The 23,390-nt window shown below is 37.1% G+C and overlaps 1 protein-coding gene across 2 annotated transcripts in view; it reads right to left on the bottom strand.

Moving 5' to 3' along the window:
• Window positions 1-23,390, bottom strand: part of EDIL3 (EGF like repeats and discoidin domains 3) — a 252,572-nt gene that overhangs the window by 32,793 nt on the left and 196,389 nt on the right. For both annotated transcript variants that reach the window (XM_082074857.1, XM_082074856.1), the window contains 3 exons: window positions 20,135-20,290; window positions 18,816-18,960; window positions 13,070-13,254 (listed from right to left, as the gene is read on the bottom strand). In XM_082074857.1, the coding sequence (XP_081930983.1) occupies window positions 13,070-13,254; window positions 18,816-18,960; window positions 20,135-20,290 (486 nt within the window). The remainder of the gene's footprint in view (window positions 1-13,069; window positions 13,255-18,815; window positions 18,961-20,134; window positions 20,291-23,390) is intronic.

Below are 23,390 nucleotides of genomic sequence, written 5' to 3'. Positions count from 1 at the left end.
CTGTGGAAAAACACCTTTTGTCCATTTATGCAATAGCTCTTCTGTTCTTTATGAAGTATAAACTCTGTGCAATTTTACTTAATAAAATAAACAATATTGTGAAGATTGCTTGGCACTGTGACATATAATGCTAATTTAAGAGTTTAGAAATATGGCTGATGAAACAATTAAGTAATAACATAAGATGTGTTGTTCTGGCTACTTGCTTAATTGCTCATGTAAGTAATTCATTGTAAGGTGAAGGTATTTCAGCAATACAATGTGAAATACAGCACAATGTATTCACAGATATGAAATATATAGAAATCGAAAGATGAAGACACACACATAGAGGATTTATCAGATATAAGGAAAAAAAAATAAACTACTTTACTGCAATAGGTTAGTTAAGAGTAGTTCCTGAGCTGTAAAAATCCTCCCAAACAGCTCCTACAGTCTTCTGTGAGCAATGCGGTCCTAAAGTCAGTGTGATAAACTAACTAGTATAACAGAATAACAGAACTGTCTGCCTTTGCTTTTACCCCTGCTACATGACAATTAAAATCAAGTGCAGTTCAGTGAAGACATCTGAATTTTATAAACAATGCCTTTCTAGATTCATGGCATTGAGTATCTTTTTATGCATTTCCCTTTATTCTGTGAAATAATGGGGTGATACAATGCAAAGTGACAGATGATGTCTGGAAAGCTCCCCATATGAAGTCTCTATTCTAGTTTTAAAGACTAACTACATTGCCTAAATGGCTGAAGTGCAATGCTCAAATGAGATTTACAGTTATCTATAAAACTGAGGAACAGATTAAATTTCAATAATTAATTTTAATGTTTTCATTTATTTTCTTCTGCATTAAAATTTAACTTGCTTATATCTTTAAATGTAAGAAATAAAATCTAATTCCCAATATTTATTTCTTGTTTCAGTCAAAACAAAGTGGAAAGGCTCATGCAATGTGGGAAGACTGCCATGTATATTGATTAGCCACAATTTCCACCTTCCAAATTAGCTTCCATAATAGATGACAGATTATTTTAAATCACAGACTTAGATGTTACTCAATGTGACAACATTTCTTTCCAATTTCTCAACTGTTTTCCAGAATGCTATTATTCCCTTTGAGGTTTGACTTTTCAGAGTGTCAAAAATTACAACACTGTGGTCCTTTGCCACCGATCTTCTCTTGCCCTGATAGTGGGTGTTGTTATTGCTCCATTAGAACTAATACCAGATAACGTTATATGACATTTTATTGTAAGAGTGGAATGCAATCAGAAAATTTTAAAACTTATAGTGAAAAAAGGAGAAAGATTGCACCCTCCCCATATGCATATGAAGAGATGTAAAGTAACTCAGACACGCAAAGTCCTCAAAAGACCTTTCATTCATTCTCTTGTGTTTTATTTATGATGTGTATTTTAAATGCAAAATTATCTTAGAATTACAGCAAAACCCATTTTGGTCATATGGATAGAGTCAGACTGCCTTATCAACACAAAGTTACGTACAGCTGGACAGGGAATAAAGAAAATAGAGGGAACCATGTTAAAACTCTCTGATAATAACCCCCAAATAACTCTGAAATTCTCATAAAACAAAGATTTAATTTCTAATATCAAAAGATTTTCTAGGACTATGAATTATTACTGTGAACCTTGGAAAACAAGACTTCTAAGCTTCTCTGAAATAAAAACAACCCCTCTGATGTATTTTGGAACACAAAGCAAATCCTACTGTCGTCTTGCAATTTATATTGATATGTATTTGGGGGGAGTGAAAAGAATAAATGGTTTGATGGCAGATGCTGTGAAAAATGATCAGCCACTAATAACTAAACTGGCAGCTGTTTCAAAGCAGGTCTGAGGTTTATTTTGAGGAAATCAGTCCTCCCAGTGGAGATAGATCTAGGGGCAAGAAACAGGCAAGATCAAGCAGCAAAATGAATGTATTATTCATTTGTTAGTCACCAGGTACCTCTCTACTGATGGTCAGGCTATCACTCACTCGGATTTCGCTCACTTTCTCCTAATGTGCGATCCATTGTTGTGATGTCCACATGCTTTAGTTCAGGGTGTCTCCATTCACTGTACATGTATTATCATGCAACACATATTTACACAGGGAAGAAAAGAGTGGTATTTCCAGAGATCATGTTGAGGTGGGTGAAGAACTTTCACAGGCTCAATGACAGACACTCAAAACAATATGGTTTTCTTCTGTGGTGGGTTTGTGTGCCACTCTCAACTATGTGACTGCTACACTCTGAGGCCCTTATTGAGTTTGGAGGCACCCATGCTTTTCCAATTCAGTTGGTCACTGAGTTTTATAGTCTCAACACCACCATATAAGTCAGCTAGTGGGCCGACAAACCGCCTCCTAAAAATCTTCTACTTTTATTCTTTGGTTCTGTGAAACAACATCAGCTGCCTGGTACTTATTCAAAAAAGCAAGCCTGAGCTTCTCCTCCAATGTGCTACTGAGGTTTCTAAAAGTTCAGGATGCTCACCATTATGTAGGAAAACACAAAACTGAATCCACAGTATTTGTATATCTGCTATACAGTGGCAGTGTTTGAGTTAAGAGTAACTGAAGTATTAATAAGACAAACCGAGGAACATCCTGAAATGAAGACAATAAAATAAATTCAGATGAAGAAATATACAGTGAGGTTCTGTTCCTATATTTATAAATACAGTGTTACGGCCTTGTAGTATTCCTGATGTTGCCAAAAGGAGATTGTTAACCATCTGCGGTAAGGCCTTTAAAAACCATACTGATAGTTTTCGTCTTTTCTTAGCTTGTTATATTTCTTATTACCTCTCAAAAAGAGATGATCCATTAAAATAGGTCCAAACATTTTTACTTTTGTCTTAGAAATAACAGATATCTGGTTTTTAATAGGGGTGTTTTCTTTTTACCAGCTCTATACAGAATTAAGTTCTAATTGCAAAAGTATTTTTCTGCTTAATTATACAACAAAGGAAGGCTGAGTTGAAATAGGATTAATACATCTTGTGGTTAATTAAACATGAAGATTCTAAGGAGATCACTCCAACAACAAAAGCAATTAAGACTTCGTTGTGTACAGGACATAATTAGGCAGGAAGTTCCTGTAATCCCAAGGACTAACTTTTCTAAAGTATTAATTATTTTAAAATAACCTATTATCTAACATATTTTAAAGAAAACTATTAAATGTGAGCACAAGCACTGTCAACTCAGATATCACCTCAGCTCTATCCTGGTGTCAAACACGAATTATAGAATAAAATATGGCTCTGTTCTGAGAAAGTTTGCCTCTATTTCTATCTTTATGCCTGTCAAGTAAGTCTCAGCTCCTGTGAGGAGATGTACACAGAGATACAGCCCAGAATCAGTGAGAAAATTCCAATGAGAGCCTGCTCTGACACTCTATATTACAAGTCCCAAGGTGCTCTTGAACAAGACCCAGATAATTGAAGAAATTGCAGTATTTTTTTGCCTACTGTGATTTCTCTTTCATATTCTCCTTCTCTCTCACCTTTTCTGCTAAGATTTTTCTCTTGTGTCATATTTTCTGGCAGGGAAACCGCTCTTGCATTACTTGAGGATCAAGCAGGATGAATGTTATTAAGCTGAGTGGAAAGAGGGTCTTGCACAATACATTGCTATATAGGCACACCTGAGTTAACATGGAAACTAAAAACAAAACAAAAAAAAAGCCAAGGTATTAAGTATGCTGCTGAGACAAACACTAAACTATGATTGGGATGTTACTGGGAGAAAACACATGATGAAACCAACGAATAGCCTAAGATTCAGAACAGCAAGAAAAATGTGCATAACTACTTTATGTGATGCTCTAACATGCTGAGATAGGACTGTTTCATTTTTCTGCTTACTGCTGGGTAAATGTCACCCTGGTTTAGCATGTTGCTGCCTCCTCTGAAGAAAGCTGCAAGGCAGTTTGTTGCTGTATAATTTAGATTAATTTGAGGTTTCTTTGCCACGACTGCTTTGTGTTTGTGTCACAATTTCATTATTTACTTAGCAAAAAAGATACAATCTCTGTTCACCATTTGACAAGCTGGGAACAGATCTGTTTCTGTCAATTTTATGTAGGGAACAGAATAAGAAAATAAAGAGTAGATTTCGAACAAATGTGTTCTGAAGTCAACTAGCATCTTGTAATACAGCTTCACATCATTCTTAAAGTGGTGTAAAGACTAAAATGATAGGGAAGAAAACTGAGAAACCTATTGAGTGAAGAGGATCAAGACCTTTGTATATTTTACTCATAAGATCTTGACAGATAAATGAAGAAAATATAAGTATCTTGCTTAGTCAAGAAGTACCACTTGGGAACAAATGTGCAGGGCTAATAAAGCAGCAGAGTCAGTTAATAATGCACTGAGCTATCAGAAAATAGAATTAGACCCAGTTCCACTCCATTCTTTTGCTTTAATCCTGCACTGGCTTTCGTCTCATCTGTTTTTACATCAGGTATTATTTTGCTGCTTAAAGATACTTGACCCTACAAGGTCACTTCGTATCTCTCCCTCATCTGTATTTTCTTTATCACTGTTTTGTCTTGTCAGGACTGAAAGTATTGTGGGGCAAAAACTGTGTCTAATTGTGCTTGAGACTAAGACTAATTCAGACGTAACTACAGAAACAACACACAGTTTTATTATGAAAAAGTGGATGCTATTTTGAAACCCTGCCATGGAAGAAGAAGGTGTAAATAAACACATTTGCATCCTTTTGTTCTGTATTCTTACCTAGCCAATTTTGTAGCCATTTTGCTATTTTAAGAGAGGGCAAGAAAAATACAGTTTCGTTTCACTAATAGAGACAGAACATTATTTCAAATAAGTGGAAAGGATAGCTAGGTAAAACAGTCAATAATTGAAAACAATGAAAAACTAATATATTTCCACTAAAATTTAATGCATGCCATTTTCAGAAGGTGATGCTATTGGCATCAAGTAAAGGCAAAATTTACACTGTAAATATACAGTAATAAAAAGTACTTCAGACTCAGATCCTATGTACGTCAAAATTCAGAATAACCAGAGAATTTTTGCTTAGACTCCCAGATTCTTTGAAGCAAGATCAAAAACTGTTATTGTAATAGGAAATGGGTCATTATTCAATTTAACTTTCATCTGCAGGGAAGTTATACACAGAGAAAAACTACAAGGCAGTAAAAGAACTGACAGTACACTCTTGCAATGATTTAGAGCCAGACATGATTCAACTGTTTACAGAAATTTCTCCAGTAATTTTTGTTAGTGGTGATGATTTTTTTGTGTTTCAGAGATAAGATCTGGAACACTGAGTTAACCCCTCCTTTCTTACTGAAGAGTTAACAGAGAGAGTAGGGAACATAATTCACGGATTTTGTGCAATTAAATGTTTTTGTCCTATAAAATCTTAACCATAACTAATTTACATTTCAGATGGACTCTTGGTACTTTTTTATGAAGGTGTTGTCATACAAAGTTTATCCCAGGAAATAATCATGCTGTAGCTATTCATTGCCTATTTCTTGGATACCTTGCTTCTGTATTCTGCCTCTCTTTCTAACAATCTCCTTGTACTTGGCCAGAGTAAAATCAATTATTCTACCAAGGCTCTAGATAATGGTACCTAAATGATAAAATGCAGCCTAAATACAGCATTGAAAAGGCAAAATAAACCAAGATTTCATGCTGCCTTATTTAATTTCAAAACTTAAATTCAATTACCACTGTAAACATTTCCATAAAATGAATTGAAGAAGAAAGCTTTGCAAAGTCAAAAGCAATTTAGGAAGGGCAATGCTGAAATGCACAATTTAGTAGCATTATTAATGTGAATAATGCATTTAACTTGAAACGATTTGGGGAAAAACTGGGTTAGAGCCTGACCTCTGGAATGGCTATCAAATATTCACTGGCAGGTAGCTGCAACTAGGAAATCAAAGCATACTTCTAAATACCATTTGTCTAAGCTGCGTGTTTGTTAGCAGTGTTAAAAAAGTATTGGCAACATACGGAGACATCAGAGTTGAAAAACAAAATCAAAGAAAAAAATCTTGCTGCAAATGTCTTGGTTTTGGCTAAGATGAAACCAGTAATAGAGAACATTTGTGGTCTGTTTTTAGACCTGGCCTAGCCTAAAGCAGAGACAGTGAGCTACACACTGTTCTTAAAGCGAACAGTGATCATCTAGTTGCAAACTTAAGGCTGTGGTTTATGGGCAAGTGAAGAAGCCAATAAAGTGACCTGTTTGGCATTCTAGCCTAGGCAGTGAAGAATAGGTAAATTCAACAGTGTGCAGTTTTGAAGTGGGTATCTCTCTTTACCTCCTTTTGTCTTTTATTAGATCCCTCCAAACTACTTGTCTATTACTACTGCAATCTACTACTGGCTGCTTTTTATAGGGAAATTTACCTGTAGTGAGTTTCTGGCAAACTATGGGAAAGGAAAGGTCCATATTAATAATATAATCACAACACTCCTTGTTAATTTGCTGCATTCTGTGAACTATTGGGCTGTGCTCTGTGAAGCTCCTCCTCTGAGGTATGCATAAGACCAAGGAGATGCCAAAGCTGAGTGTTCAAGTCCTTCAAGCAGAAAATTACAGCTGCCTTGCCAATAACCACAAGAAAATAAAAAGATGGCTTTGATTTGAAAGGATAAAATGACCAATATTGACTCTAAATATGTTTCAGTATCCCAATATTCCTTTCTGCATGATGTGCTTTTTATTGGGGTGACTGTTGATCTCTGTACAACTTGCCTTTTGCCATCTGAGATCTGAGAACTCCATTTCCTGCTTGTGAGAAATTATAATTAAAAAACAGCACCAGTTTTGTGTCTGAACAATGAGAGACACCCTTTGTTGCTGTACATGTAAAAGACATTGATTCCTTTTCTGATCTGTTGGTGATGGTTGGGTTTTATTGAAGTTGCAGAGAAAAATATGTGCCCTTTGTTGATAATGTGCTATAATTAAGCTTACAATTGCCATAGAATACTGTATCTTTCAAAGACCAGTCATATAACACAGCTTAGCGGTCCAAGACTCTAGAAGTCATGTAATTTCCTCATTATGTTAATTACTAGAGTGGTCTTAAACTGACATTATATCCTAGTCCAATTTTGAGTCTTTCAAGTACTTATTTAATCAAGCTGTTGTTGAGCATTTTATTTTTTTCCAGAGTGTGTGTGTGTGTGTGTGTTAAAATAAAATATTGAAGCTGTTGGCCAGAAAAAAACCCGCTTATTTGGCTACTTTAACCTGTACTGGTATTAATCCTTGCTTTGTTAACAACACAATTCAAAAGATAACTGAAGGATCCACACAATTTTCTTCTTATGAGTTGTTTTCAGCATTTAGGAAATGCTACAATATAGTGATTTCCTATCTAGTAAGCCTCTGTTGAATTAATTACAAATAAACAAGTAAATGAACACCAATGTTAAAATAAGCTGAGGTAACCAGTATGAGATGAAAAATAATGTTGTCTTCCCATATCAAAAAAAGGATGAATTAATTTCATGTAACTTTCATCATTTAAAAATTCATCTTCTGGTTTAAGCTAATTGCCTGTCTCTCTCTGTGGCTAACAGAGTAAAGACACATGTCCAGGGGGATTCATAACGGGAAACTCAAGACACTTAGGGTAGGATGAATTATGACAGTGTTGTCTTCTTTCCCTTGACTATAGAAGGAGTCTATGCAACTAATTGGAAGCAGATATTTTAAAATATCTTTAAATTGCATATTTAAATTTTATATATAGAAACCATAAAATTAAAAATTTTTGTAGTTTAGTCCCTTTGCATATAACCAATAGCTTGGCGAAATGCAAAACAAGGTCTGCGCTTTCTCCCTAGGCTCACGTTAGCTGTGCTTTGCATGAGGCTGCTAGAGCTGAAATAACATTAGGCATGGTTACCCTCTATCTTCTCTTAATCCTGACTTTTGTTACCATTTAGACAATTTGAGATGACTTGTGTAAATATTGGAGAAACGTAACACAAAGTCTACTTTCTATAAGAGAAGTCTATAAGAAAAACTGAATATAAGCTGTGTCTAGTTTAGCCTTTGAATAGCAACGCTTTCATTTGATCACTTAGAAGCTTAAACACCATAAAAATGTTAGAAAATGAATATAAGTAGATCCTACAACGGCATGAGGCTTTGTAGACAGAGATGTCTCTGTATATATATATATATAATAACAAAAAGTGGATAATTCTTCAGAATACAGGTTTGTCTTTGTTTTCAGACAAGAGACTTTGTGATGTAAAAAAGATGGTCTTGTATTGAACTGAGAGAATAAGTCAATTGCAGCACTGAGACAATTATTTTCTAGGAGGGTTGATGAAAAATCTCAGTAATATTGTCTAATACTGGAGATGAGAACAGCAGGAAAATACCCAACTCAAATGTATTATACTACTGGCAATCATCACATTTTAAAAATGCTTTGCCAGTCTTCAAACAATATGCTGTCTTTATCAGCAACTTTTTTTTCCCTAATAGTTCTTGTCTGACTCCATCACATACAACCAACAAGAGAGGCATTAGAGTAAGACATTGCTTGTCATTACTATTTAAGAAAAAGATGATTTTTGCAAATCATATGAGCTCAATGGTAACTATATAAGGAACTGTGGATAAATTGTATCAGGTTTATCATTCATGCACATCAAGCTGAAGAACCTTCTACCAGCTTTGCAGCAACATACAAGCTAAGCAACCAGATGAAAGTAATTTTTGCAGTGACTAAAAAAAGTTTTTGAAGTTTCAAGTACAGCTAGAAACATAAAGCTATTGCAGCGCTGCTGCTGACCTGAAGTTAATATGGAAATATAAAAGGAACCTCAGCAGGCTTCCAAGATGGGCATCCTTTTCATCCAGCTGTGCTCTGTAGAGATAAAGGCCTTCAGAAAATCCAGCATATCACCAGTTTTAAGTTAAAATACTACCAATACCCATATACAATAAGAAAGTTAGAACTAGGATAACATACAAAACCATCTGTGCAAAGGAGATGGTGGGGGGGAAGAAGAAAGCTCCAGCTATTAGGTGACACCAAATGAACTGAGATGTCTCAGCTCCAAGGAATATTGAAGGGAACGCTAGATCAGAGAAACAGCATCAGAGAAATTACTTGCTGAAGCACCAGACAAAGGACAAATGGACAAAGGCATTAAAGTGCAAGGTGTTGCTCTCCTCATTAGGCAGTGACAGAGAGTGGGAAATCAATACAATGATGGATATGTCATCTGACGATCTAGCAGAAAAAAAAGAGAAATATTTTAAAAACCCAGAACTTAACTAAGCACAAACAGAGAAAAGGGACTTAGAGCTGCTGTCCTGATTTCATAATTTATAACTGCAGAACATTAATAGTAGAGTGGGAATGGATTTTGAGGAAAATGTTAATTCTTTTGAATTATAGTCTTGGCTATGAAAATAAGACACAGAATGGTGAAAATCTGTTTACAAGAGCAGTCCCAAAACATCTGAAAGATCAGTAGGAATAATTTTCAATGATCTTTATAGCCTCAGTGGCCCATTCTGAACATAAGGCAGTAAGTACTTCAACTCTTCCTTTAATGTCAAAGAACTGAACAAATGGAAAGTGGGGTGACCATCTGGAATGGCAGCCCTGGACTATGTCCAGGAGGAACAGAAGCACTCCCCAAACTGGCAGAGCAGCCTGGTCTCGGTAGTTCAGCAAAGGATCCTGGGAAAAGCCTGCAAACTGGTTCAAGGGAGCAAAAGATGCTGACAAGCAGATCAAAGTAATGAGAGAAAGTGACTGCCTTGAAAGAAAGTGAAGTTTAGGCTTTTCTTTCATTTCTCAGTAATTAACCTGAAATGATTTACCTTGCTTAGTTTATACTAAGCTTACACATAATTATAGGAAGCAAACCAATTTCACTTTCTCACCTTCCGCCTGTCTTTAATTTTACTGTTACTCAGATAATTTCACAGGGTTGCTTCCAAGAAGGAAGAGAACCCAACCCCTAAAGGAAAGCATTCAGGAGTAGAGAGAGTTGCTGGAACTGATTATTTGCTGTAGATTTGGTACCAAACCTGAACAGCTACATTGTTCTGTATCACCAAACTGCATAGATGTCAACTGTGATGAGTATTGGACACTAAAGCGGCAGGTTACCTGAGTTAGTGGAAACTCCTGTGTTATGAATTAGGCAAGGTAACTTATGTGTCTTCTGCAGTATCACCTTTGAAGGAGTGGCAAGACTGCCCTTGAGCAAGCATGTGGGGGGATTCAGACCCAGATTATGACTGAGCTGGAAAAGGATGATTTGGGTCACTTAATCTCATTGTCTTTTCTTCCACATCACAAAAAATACTTTCTTCCACTACTAACAATGGTGTTTGGTGCGAAGGGGTGTTGTGTGAGGAACCTGGAGCTCGTAAGTGATTAAAGTCTAGATCACAACAGATTTTCAACAATGGCAGTGCCAATAAGGTGAGTATTCTTTTTATCTCGAAAATGCACAGTCTGTGTGCTGAGCAAAACAATACTTCATATTCCTGCCTGCTGGAGCTAAGTTATGGATACTGCCATCCGGAACACTTTGAAACAAAGATTACTTGTTAAATACATAGCTGCATTGTTAAATACATAGAAGTTTCAGCATTTTCTTTTCTGAGATAAAACTGAATAAAACAACCCCAGCTCATGACAGAGAAGAATTCTCTCTAGGGTTCATCCATAAGTGCTGTGAGCTGCCTGTTAGTAGCAAGTAACATTTATGCACATGATGCAAACACCACCTCTGAGCAACCATTATCACAGCTGGTGCTCTGAGGTATGTCACCACACAAGCATTTAAACAGAGGAACAACTGATATCGATGGCATTGGGGCATGAATCCCCCAAAATAATGATAAGTCAGAACAAACCTGTTCAAGTCATCCATACCATCTACTATGACAATAATTTTAAAAGGCATTCAGTAGGTACTTACCCAATTTTATACGATTTCTTAGATGAAGATTGTAAGAAATAAACCAAATAAGGCATGTGGAGAAAATTCAATAGGCATGGAAAGTTAACACTGATAGGCCAGCTACTTTAGCAAAATCCAGAAATGTATGTCTTACTTTAAGCCTGTTTTAGGATACCGTGGAATTACTGTTGGGATCTTTCCCTGTAATATGTGATTGCTGAGGGACAAGGGCATACAGATAACTTGGTTTTCACACGCTTTTTCTTACAAATATGTTTTGACTAAACTCTGTGAAAACAGCATGACGATAAAATTGCAGTCAGTGTGTTAAAAGGTTACAACACAATACTCTGCATTTTAAACTAAAAACAGCAAAGAGAACAACAATGAATGGGTGAATTTAAATGACAGGCATGTCTTTCTTACAGAATCATTACTTAGACTTGAAGCATGTGGCACCATCTCTACTTGTGAACCAATCCAAAATAATCAGCCTGTAACAGGAGTTAAGGACCAGTTTAAGCACTGAAACAACAGTGGTTTTAATTCCACCTATTTTTTGCTTTGATTTGTTTCGTTTGCTTTGCTTTGGTTTGTTTTGTTCTGGTTTAGGTTTTGTTTTTTATTTCTGTTTTTTCAAACAAGAAAAGTTATACTCTCTTGGAAAAATATCAGAAGTATAATGACTTTCAGGAAAGGGTAAAATGGTCATATTCCTGTCAAGTTGCTGAACTCATATCATAGCCATATGACAAATGAAATAAAAGACTAATATTTCTTCTCAACTTTCTTTTGACCAGATTAAAAATAAAGTATGCCCAATACTTCAAGGACTTGCAGAGCCTGCACAAGTGGTCAGATTCAATTTGTATCTTATGACTGATGGAAGTATAGCAAGACATAGAACAGAATGAATATTTTAGAATCTAAGAATTAACTCTGCAGCCCCTTGCTGTCGGTAGTTAATTAAAAATCCACTATCATCCACAGGAAGAATAAAATACCACAAGACATTTCTGCGAATTCTCTGCACACTCTTTGTTTCTTGGTATCACTGGTGGGACTAAATATGATACATCTGTCTCTCTTTTATGTGCAGAAATATTTTTATTTGCTTCTCTACCATAAAACTCAGCAATAAAAACTTCATCTTCTCCAGAAGTTACTAACTGCTGTTTCAACAAGCTGCTCTAAAAAACTTTCAGCAAATCGTAGGATCTTCAGTTACTCAAAAATTAAACAGACAAGGCAAATGCTCCATTTCATTACATGTGTAAACTTGGATAAAAGACAGCAATTGTGTCGCTAAATTGTTTAGCAACTGTAGGTAAAAAAGCTAATATGTCATAATTTATATGTGAAAAGATTGCAGGTGATTAGTACCCATGTCTAGTGCTATTGAGCCTTCCCACTGAGAACTGCACTGTAAACTGGCAGCCGGCTCAATACACTGCTATTTTCAACAGTTCAAAAAATGTAAATGTGTCACCAACTGGTCAAATAGGCTTCCATAATGTCAATTTAATGCAATCTTTCACATCAGAATACTACTGACTTGTATAAATCACTCCCAGGCTGAATACAACCCCTGTGCACAGCTTTATAATGAATTCAATCGCTGAATCTGTTTGTTAGCTTCAGAGCAATGTCAGAAGGTAATTTTGAGCAGTCTCAATTAGACAAAGATATTTTCTGCAGGCCAGATTTGTTAACGTGCACAAGACTGAAGTAAATATGTTTTTCCAGGGAGCTCTGGAAGGACAAAAGGGGAAAAAAATCATGTCTCTCAACAAGAGAGGAGAAGCCAGTGAAACAAATCTGCATCTACTACTTGTGTCCATTAACAAATAACATTCATGGCTGCTGGGCACCTCGTAAGGTTTGGCTAGTGGAGGTGAAGGTTTCCCTGAACAGGGTTTTCTGCAACTTGGGTCCCAAAGACATGAAGATCTGTGTGGGGTTTCCCAGCTTCATCACCTACATGTGGCAGGTTCAGGATGGTTACACTCAGAAGCTGAGGAATATGAGTATAATCCTCAACCAATCAACCTTCCCCATACGTGAAACAAAAAGAAGGCAAACATTTGGGAAAACGTATGTGAAACTTTACCTGCAGCCATTGTGACTGGTCATTGTGGCCTGAAGTCCAGGCATTAACTTTGCCTTGCTTGTCCAGCCGGGCTTTCCTGGGCTCCCAAGTGAACATGTCCATGTTGAGTGTCCGGAAAACACTGGAGGCGGTGATTTGGTAGTCCTGTATATGTCCTGATTTCATCCCCAGGGGTTCAGAGCAACCTGAAACAGCAAAATAAGATCTCTGACACTACCTGCTTATCTCTGTAAGTGGTTTAAGTTTTCCGTTACGGAAAAGAAAGCTAGCAATTCATGAAGAAAAGGCTTTAATCAAGACTGTTGTTGGAGGAACTTGCAAACAAACAAATGAAAAATAGCCAATTCAAGGCACTTCATTTCAACACTACCTCAGAAGAATAAAAAGGCAGAGAATGTATTTTATCCTGGCATAAATTTATGAAGGCAAACAAACAGAAAAAATGACTTTCGGCTCTTCTTATCTCGGTTTTATTTCCCTGTCCAGCAGCTTGCTATCTTTTTCCCTATTCAGTTTGATTTTATCATGCTTTTATGCCATATCACATCAAACATATGTTTGCCTACTGCGGAAATGTTAATTTTTCTTAAAGCCACTAATGAAGTAAAATGTCAACAAGCACTGAGTCTTCTAGCCTTTTGAATTACTTGACACTAGCCAAGTAATTCACCCACCAGCACCCACTGATGATGGAAGGCTGCAGAAAAGCAATTGTGAAGGAGGATGAATAGTAGCAAATAACCACTTAGAAGAAATCAAGTGTTAAAGGGTTATTTGATTAAACCAAGTGAATGTCCCATATCATTGAGTTGTTTGAAGTGTAGCAAAAGTTAGATCTTGGGATTCTCCTTTCTCTGTTGGGTGTCCATGAAAAAAAAACAAACCAAACCAACCAACCAACCAACCAAGCAAATTAATAAGTCAATCTAGGTTTCTCTGCCTTGCTCTTTTACACTGGGAACACAGGAGGTGCTTTGGACCCAGAAGAGGAAAGTAGCAAGCTGACAAAAAGAAGAGTTACCCTTTGATAACAGCACTGTAACAAAAGTGCTGAAAGCCAGGGGAGGTAGATGAGCTGCTTGGTTTTAAGATTTTTTAAAAATAAGGAAAAGAGAGGCAAGTAAAGTGACTAAGAGTAAAGAGCTAAGAGGTTAGGAAAGGTAGATATATGGCTGGGTGGAGTAATGATGGTTGGTTGAGGAAAAGGTGAAAGATGGAGATGGGAAGATAAAAAGAGAAGTTTTCTCATTTCTTCTCTGCCCCAGCTGTCAAAAGCCTGCATACATGCAGTTGTCCCCAAATTTTTGCTTCACAAATCTGGTGATCACACTTAGTTCGGTAGCTGACTTGAGAGAGTCAGATTGCAAAAAAGTATTTTAACATAGGAGTGTGATCTAACGCACATGGTTTTTCAAGGAATGCATCGTCACCGTGAATGCACAAAACCTTAACTTTATGTGTCATAGGGAAGACAGTTTTTCCGCCCGACACTCACACCCCACATCGCGGAGCTGGTTCCTGTCAGGTAATCATCTGCTGAGTCACCAGCTGTGTTTTTCAGAGCACACACACAAGCTGTGAAGGCTTTCCTGCTGGGACCATGACCCTGCTCAGCTGGTGTCCCTTGACAGAGCCAGAACTCTGTGCAACCACTTAAATTACCTCCTAAGTTTTTATTCTCTTTTTCACTTTATTTGAGCTAGATATCAAAGCTGGTTCTCTTTTCCTCTATGGTATATTTACCCAGATTTAAAGACCTGATTCTTTTTTAGTTTCGTTGCTATTATTAGCAAAGCCCTTGCGGTCAGATTCTACTTTCTCTTTCTCCTGTAGGTTAAGCACACAGAATTAAGTCAAATTATTAGGGATTCAAATCAGGAAGGTGAGACCAGGCCCTCTGTGGGGGGTCTAACAGCAGGAGCAAATACACATTATCAGAGACAGACAATAATAATATGCCCTTTAGTGTAGTAACAACTGTATTTAAAATTTGAAATACTGGCATATTTCATATCCAATGAAAAATAAACCAAACCCAGAGTTAATATTTGTAAAGAATGCAGATTTTCAGAACTGATTCTCAGCGCACAAATGGAAATTGCACAGCCTTGTCTGTAGAATGAACTACCTAGTTCAACACAACAACAAAACAATTTTTCTCAGAGTAGGAGGGAGCAACTGATAGCACAAATGAAAGAGACTCATTTGTTGCTTTAGAGAAAGACTTTGCTTATTATTCAGTTCTGAAGTATCACTCCAGGATCACAAGCGCTGTCAGCAGCAATGTTTCATCTGAGGAGTCTGAGGGAGGTTCCTGACACAAAAACATGGGTTGTCAAAACTGTTTTTCAGTGCTGGCCCAATCCATCAAAAAATAGTTCTGTCTTTTCTGAGTATTGTTATTGATTTATGAAGCGACAGATGTGTCTGCTGGCATGCTTGTGCATGCATTCGTGCATTAATGGGATTTTACACTTGCCTTCCTTCCCCGCTGCCCCAGAGGAGGAAGGCAGTTGTTAAAGGTAACAGGAGAAAGTGAGAATAACATGAGAATCAGAAGCGATGAACATGAGGCACAGGGGTGGCAGAACAATGTCTCAGGGCCATGTCACAGGGAGCAACAGCAGACCCAGTCTCTTCCCAGCTCCTGTGGCACCCTGCTTCAGTGACAGAAGATAAGGACTGTTTATTTTGATAGGTGATCTATGAGCGCAAAGGCCAGAATCATCAAACTAGTACAAAACTTTGTGTCTGTAGACAGTCACCCCTCACAGAAGTATATTCTTAATAATGCTCATGGCTCCCTGGGGCATCCCCTCTTTACTGCACTTATTTTCTTAAAATTTGTTTTGCAATGTTCCTGTGAAATCATTCAATCTCCCTACCCATTTTACAACCTGTTAAAGTCAGTGAGGGCTGGTGTAGACATTCTTAGGGCTATGTTTAGTAGAGCATCTTAGGTCAACATGTTTGGGATGCTTTGGATATCACCATCTGTGATAAACGTTATCTGATAACTCTGTGTGTTTAAACCTATCCAGGTATAAGTTTGTAGTTACTTTGTATTTGATCTAGCTTGATGAAACAGGAGCAGTGAAATAATAAGGATGAGTATGGATTAGTATCTGAAAATTGAAAGAGTCCACAATAAGGTTATTCTCTGTTGACTTTTCTGGGGGCACAACATTTTGCTCTTCAGTCTGCATCCTGTACCATGCCCCTCATCTACCCCTTCTTTCAAGAAAGCACAAACCTGCAAAGAAAATGTTAAACATCCAATAGAATGGAGGCAAAACCACAAACAGATCTGCATGCAAAGGTCTACATGAGTCTTATCTTGGGCCAGGATTCATGCAGTGTTGGTAAAAGCAACATATGTCAATTATTTGAGGACAAAGGTGATTTTGTTTTGATTAACACTGTGATATTTTTCTTTTCTGAAAATTAAGGGATTTAAAAAAAATTCTTCCTATTAATGAACATAGGATTCCTTTCCAGATTAGACAGTGCTGAAGACAAACCAGAGGAAGGGAATCTAGTACTAAATGCAAATGTTACAAAGTCCCCTTGTCTGTGAGTTTGTGTGTATGATATCTATAGGTACTGTTAGGATAGAGAAATAGTTACCAGAGAACAACATGCCAAAAAGAGGAATATTACATGCCCAGAACAAAATATAAGTCTCAAAAGAAAGCCTAAGTTCTGGGGACTGGCATCCTTCTGCAAGACCCGATAAACTCAGAACACCAAGAATTTGCCTAATTGGTACACAGCCACCAACATACACAAGAATCAACGATGTGTGACATAGACCACGTGCAAGAGCAGAGCCTGATACGTGCAGATGTTTGAGTGTGTGAGTGAATTGGATGAGTAACTGACTGTGTTGTGTGGACAGTTAATCTGTTTTTTTAAACAACAGCTTGATGCTACTGTTTGTAACAGCTTAATGAATAAAGGCATTCTAATAAGCAGCAGCTGTGATCTGTTTCTCCTCCCACACCAGTACTCTGTAACAGGAAGGGAATTTACAATACAGAGATGTGCAAAACACAAGTAATGCAGGAAAACAAGGCCATAAAAAATAATGCCTAATTTATTGATGGCCAACTCCACAAGCATTGATTGTGGTTTTAAATAAGATCTGATCATGGGTCCTGGTGCATAAAGCTATTTATGAGTCTAGAGCAGATTGTATTTAACATTTTGCTGAAGTTTGTTCTAAGAAAGAATTAGTTTTCATGATGATCTGGTGCTGTGAGACAGTCTCCCTCCCTTCAGTATTGACCCTCTTCTCTAGCACCAGGACTTGTTAGAGAAGTCAGACCTCTTAAAGTGTTTTTCTGCTTAACACAGACCACCTGAAGTTAGAGTGAATTAGTGTGTTGTTATGTATAATTATACTCTTCTTTCAGAAGAAATTGTTTTCTGAGCCTTGACTGCCTGCAGTTCTAAGGAATGATGACCTTGAAACTGTGAGGAGACCACTGAAATGAATTCACTTCACTAGCTTTCACAGTTCTTTGAGCAAAACAATTCCTGGTCATTCTGGCAAGGACTTACTCTAAATTGTGGTTCCACAAATGGAAGACATAAAAAAAAAAAAAATCAAATAGACTAAAGCAGCTAGACAGAATTTTCTATTTACTCTCAAACTTATCTGTATTGGGAAAGGGCTACAGTGAGATTAATGCATTAACTTTTCATTTCTGAATCTGGTTTTGATGCCACTAGAGAACTAAGAATTATTTAACTCCAGCTGTTTTGATATATCATTCGTGAACTGGATGACTGTTGTTTGTACAGTAAGGAGGCAGCCACATAAAAATCATTTTAAATGAATTCAGTGGAGCACTCCCACTGGTAAAAGCTTGATCTCTTGAAAGAGATAGAAAATTTACATGCTTTACTGAATTTGTAAGGGAAGGAGGTTATTGCAGAGAGTGGCTAGAGGTCAGGCTTTACATTTACGAGCTATAACTTCTGCTACTACAAACCTTAAGAGGGTTTATATTGGCTCCACTTGTTCATTTACTTTTTGCTGTGAGACACAATGCCTGCTTCTGCCAGAAATCCACAAAACAAATCTAAACTGAAATCTTGACTTAAGCAGTCCGGCAAAATGTATCCTGTTGCACTTTGAGTGGCCCTCGACGGCAGCTGAAGCACCTTCATCCCCTGAGGATGTCACACAGCACATTGATGTGGCCACCCAGCAGCCAGGAGGAATTACCCAAGCCAGCTTGACACCTGCTGCTGCTGTGACTCTGCTGTACAGCTCTGCATAAACAGCTTCAGCTCTCAGAAATTGTTTTCTGGACCTACTTTGGGCTGTGCTGAACACAACTGTTGAGTTAGAAACTCTCTCTTTTATGGTCTGCTTATATGTGACATACCGGGTCCTGATACCTGTTAGTACTTAGGAAAACTGCTATAAATGACCTTTTCTAGGTTGCATGTAATTGGAGGCCAATGTGCACAGAAAGATTTGCAATGTGTTATTAGGTAGCTAGCACATTTCCCTACTACTACTGCTGCCTTACTGCAAGCAACTATTGTCACATCATTTAGGTACACGTTGCTGTTTTAATAATTTACATTAAAAGAGATAAGTAACTGTCTGGATAAACTCAGCCTTGCTGACTGCATTTCACCAGGAATGAAATGCTTATGTTTCAGACCTTGGGCACAAAAATGCGCTGCTGGGTGGCTGGTTTCTGAGATGTGGAGACTGCAGAAAACCCACCTGACAGTTCACAGCCAAGAAGTTCCATTCTCAACGTGCAGTGTCTTCTGCACACCTGGGGATACAGCCGTATGTACTGAGACTTAATGGGAGGGGTGAAGGAGTTAGCATACGGTGTGTTGTTGTCCACATTTCCACGAAACACCTGTGATAAAACAACACACTCATAAAAACATGCCAGGAGGATTACTGGGGGTTCAGTTCATTTCCCTATCTCAAAAATATCTGCGTTGTTCTTCTGACCATCCCTGCACATTTGTCTACAAGCTTGTCACAAATAGAGGCTGTTTTTCCATTGCTAGTGCCCAAAATACAAGTTCTTTAGGAAAACATACTGCCACTGACTTGCGTCAGCATGTGTTTTCCACCTGCACTGCATCAGGATTTCTAGCTTGTGACTCCTAGAAACCAAATGCAGTAATTCAACTAAATTATTACTTCTTTTCTAATTAGTATATTACATAGTCCCAATTCAATTTAGCCAGCAATTATTTATACTGATTGACATTTATTTTTTTCCCTCTAGTTCAAGAACCTGATCCAACACCCACTGAAGCGCACTGCAACCCTCCCATTGATCGCATGGGGAGCTGAAATAAACCCATAAGCATTCTTCTGTTCACTCCTCACTCTAGCAAGATATGGTTGTACTTTGTTTTCTTCCCTCATTATATACCTCTTCACACAGTATTTTAATTTTCTCAACAGAGAAACTGTGTCTAATGCTGCAAAGTGCCTTAGTTCTATCTTAACTTACAGAGTAAAGGGATTTTTGCTGCTTTGTATGCACAGCTCTGTAAAAAATAAGCGGTAAGTATAAACTGTAAACACAGGCTTCCCACAGGATGATACTGTTTGTGCGGTACAGAGATTAGCATTGATGAATGAGTCTTATGCTTTTAAGGGTTAACACTAATCTGCCAATGTAATAAAACTAAATTGAAAACAGAGTAATGAGTAATTACTGGTAAACTAATTAAAATGAAAACCAGTTAAGTGTAATAAACAGGATTATTCTAGCCTTGGGAAATAGTATTTATACAACCATCAGTTAAAGTATAAGAAACTCTTAGCAGACAGGAAGTGCAAATTTGTGGGTTTGTTTTTTGTTTGTTTGTTTGTTTTTTGTTGTTTGTTTGGGGTTTTTTTTCTTTTTTTTTTTTGTTTTTTTTCTGAGAAAAATTTTGACAAAGCAACATGTATCATACTGTCAGGCAATTATACATATCTACAGATACGTCATCCTATCTACAGATACCTCGTACCTCTAAGGCAGCTAAACCGTAAGATGTATTCATATACAGACAACTTAATCTTACCATATCTTCATTTGTGCCTTTTACTTTGTACATTGTCCACGACTTCCCATCATTGCTGTATGCAACTTTGTAAGATTTTACATATTCCGGACTTCCAATCCTCTTGGCACCTTGAGTTATAACTCCAGTGACTCGCATCTTCTTCTGCAGGTTTATCTGAAATAACAGTACAATATTACCGATACCCTTCTGAAGGATATGATTCTGATTCCAGATTCCTCTGATTACTTTTTTTTTTTTTAATGGCAGCAAGGAAATAATGTAGCTTTAGCATTTAAACTACTGTCTTTACACTTGCATTAATTCATTTTGTCTTTGATTCATTTCATACACATATGCACACAAATAAATGAAAAACTTGTACTAAAATGTTGTACTAACGTCTTCATGTGTATGTGTACACACAAATTCACATATATCATTGATATATTGGATATTACTGGGATATAGCATATTACTTGTATATAGGATTACTGCTATATATTTTCTTCTTAAAACAGAAGTGCAACAGTATGATAGTTTACCAAAGGCTGAATCTTCTGTTCTATTAAAAGCCAATTTGTAATCCCATACAAAGAACCTGTTACTTCAGGTTAGGTTTATTTGTGGAAGTAAAAATAGATGGATGTTCTGTAAAGCAAACAAATATATGTTTGTTTGATTTTTACTGAAAATTCATCTACCTGAAGTTCATGGTTGAAATGCTAATCCCAAAACAGTCAATAACAAAATGTCTATGTCTATCAATGGACATGAGCATTCCCTGTGTACTTGTCTGAGGTGATGTCAACATCCTGAAGTACAAATGATGTATGGAGAATTCAACACTATTCAGTCAACCTTAATTCTGCCTTCTTTATCCATCTATCGTGTGGGAAAAATAACTACACTCTCACAAAATTCAGAATGTGATATTCAAATAAGACTGTGCTGGCATCGTGAGCTTGGTGCCTGCAACGAAAAAATCATGAAGCGACCCGTGACAATTGCACTCACACCCTCTTGCTGGTAGGCAGCTGAAGTCTGTAACTTTTGCACCAAATGAAGCTTAACAAAGAGCTGTCATACTATGAGAACTGCATGAAGGTGTAGGCAGATGTGTGATAAAAGGAGATGAATGGGAATACTAGAGAGTAAACAACCAGGACAATGTCAATAACACATTAAACTACATTAGCACTTGCTTCCTCCAGATGAATCTTATCTCTGCTCCCCAGTTATTGGACCTGGACTCCCTACTGTTTGGGATAGAAGCCCCGTACAGGAACATGGGGAGTCAGAGACAGATCAGATATCTGCTGTCCAAATACTTTAATCACTTTGTTCTTTATAGTGTGGTCTCAAGATTTTCTCACGCTTGGTAACATAACCTAGCCTCTACTAAGGATGTATGAAGATCAGTGTTTCAGTATCTCCTGTGTACACAATGGGAAAGTGGAGGAGGACAGAATTTTATTGCTGTTCTTTTGAGGGGGTCTAGCTATCTCTCTGCTACTTATCTGAAATAGTTGGGCTTCTGATATTTTTCTTCTTGAGGTGAAATAAATTTCAGTGTAGTTTTACCGTGGTTCTCTCTATAAGTAATTAAGAGGCACTCACACACCTTTAGAATAACAGAGGGTTTTATAGGTTTAGACCCATTGAGAGTGGAGAAAGTTGACTACAATATATCAGATTTTTTACAGGCTCTTTCTCACATATATCAGGAAAACTCAGGAGCATTCACAATTGCCACGAGGAGAATGGACCCTCAACAGGAATTTAGACAGGTAAAAAATAGAAGAGATTCAAGTCTTTTTACATTCTTCACAAACCTTCTTTTGCTCCATTCCAGGTTAGAGGGCAGCTCCAGACACTATTATCAGCCCACTCACTACTTTTGAAAATGTAGTTAACATATAATAGTGACCAGTCAAACATAAAGGTTCTGGAAGTCTCATGCAGATTTCGCTGGAATGTCAGAATATTAATAAACATGCAAAACTATTTTTCCTGTATTTACCAAGTTGTTACTAAGTAAGTGAAAGTCATCTCCAAAAACAAATCAGCACAGTCAGACAGAAACCAATCATTGATTATTTGTCTTTTACATATTCCAAGTATCTTAATGTTTCACTGCTTGGGAAAAGGAATATATAATCCAATACAAAATGCATTTTCTTTGATCCAGTTATGCAGGTACCTAATATTCTTCCAGCTTCATTCGTGGTTTTTCTTTTTTCTGGATAATAATCTAAGGCAGCTTTTTTGGATGAGAATTTGTGTGTATTTTTTTTCCCCTGTTTACTCAGAAAGAGTAGTTTCTAATGAAACCATAGCTTTAACCACAGGATATTATATTCCCACACTGGCTCCTCTCCATGCTCCAGCCTCCATTTCTAATGCACAACAAATCAACCACTGCACTTTGAGAAGCAAAACAACATCAAAAAATCCACCCAAAACTAATCTGCCAAAGAGTTTAATACAGCAGTAGAAAAATAAAACTTTCAAAAAAGTCCTAGTGAATGAAGGGAAGATTTGGTCAGAAAATAATAAAAATGAAGTAAAAATAATTATTTTTTTAAATACTCATTTATTATCAACAGTGGTTAACATGTCTTCCATGAGTTTCAGGAAGTAAAAAGCCTGCCTTTGCTCTGCTATACATCAGGCTGCCCTATAGCCTTATCTGGGTATCTGTATGTATAAACAATACAATTTAATTTGCTTCTCTGTTTTAACAGACATAATTTTTTCTTTTAGAGGCTTTCTTGATCACTATCCATACTCTGAGTCACAAACTGAGCTTTTGCTTTAAGCAATATTGAGCTTGATATAACACAGGAAATAAAAAAACAGATACTGTGTTTTGCAATTAGGTCTACATATTCTGTCAATGTTTGCAGGAAAATCACAATAAAAGGGAAAAAAACAGCTTTCCAATCCCTGCAGCTTTCTTACACACAAAATTCTCATGGGGCTAACATCATGCCTGTGGTAGCTCCCTTCAATGCATATGGATACACCAGGAATTAATTCACCCTTCTTGTCCAGGTTCTCTTATGTATTTTATTTTTTTTTCAAGTCAAAGCTTAGCAAAACTCAAAATATTACAACTGTGCAATGACTATAATGAAGCAGGTGCTGACATCTTTCTTACTTAATGTACTTCGGTAGGAAGCAAAGTTCCCAATGTGAAATGTGAACTATCTCTTTCAGCACTAAAAGCATCTTCAAAGGTATTTTTCTGTGGCAATTGTGAAGAAAAACAGCT

Source organism: Streptopelia decaocto, assembly GCF_964273445.1.
Source record: "Streptopelia decaocto genome assembly, chromosome: Z".
NCBI lineage: Eukaryota > Metazoa > Chordata > Aves > Columbiformes > Columbidae > Streptopelia > Streptopelia decaocto.
The sequence above is the reverse complement of the archived record's forward strand: the minus strand, read 5'-3'. Positions and strand labels throughout refer to the sequence as shown.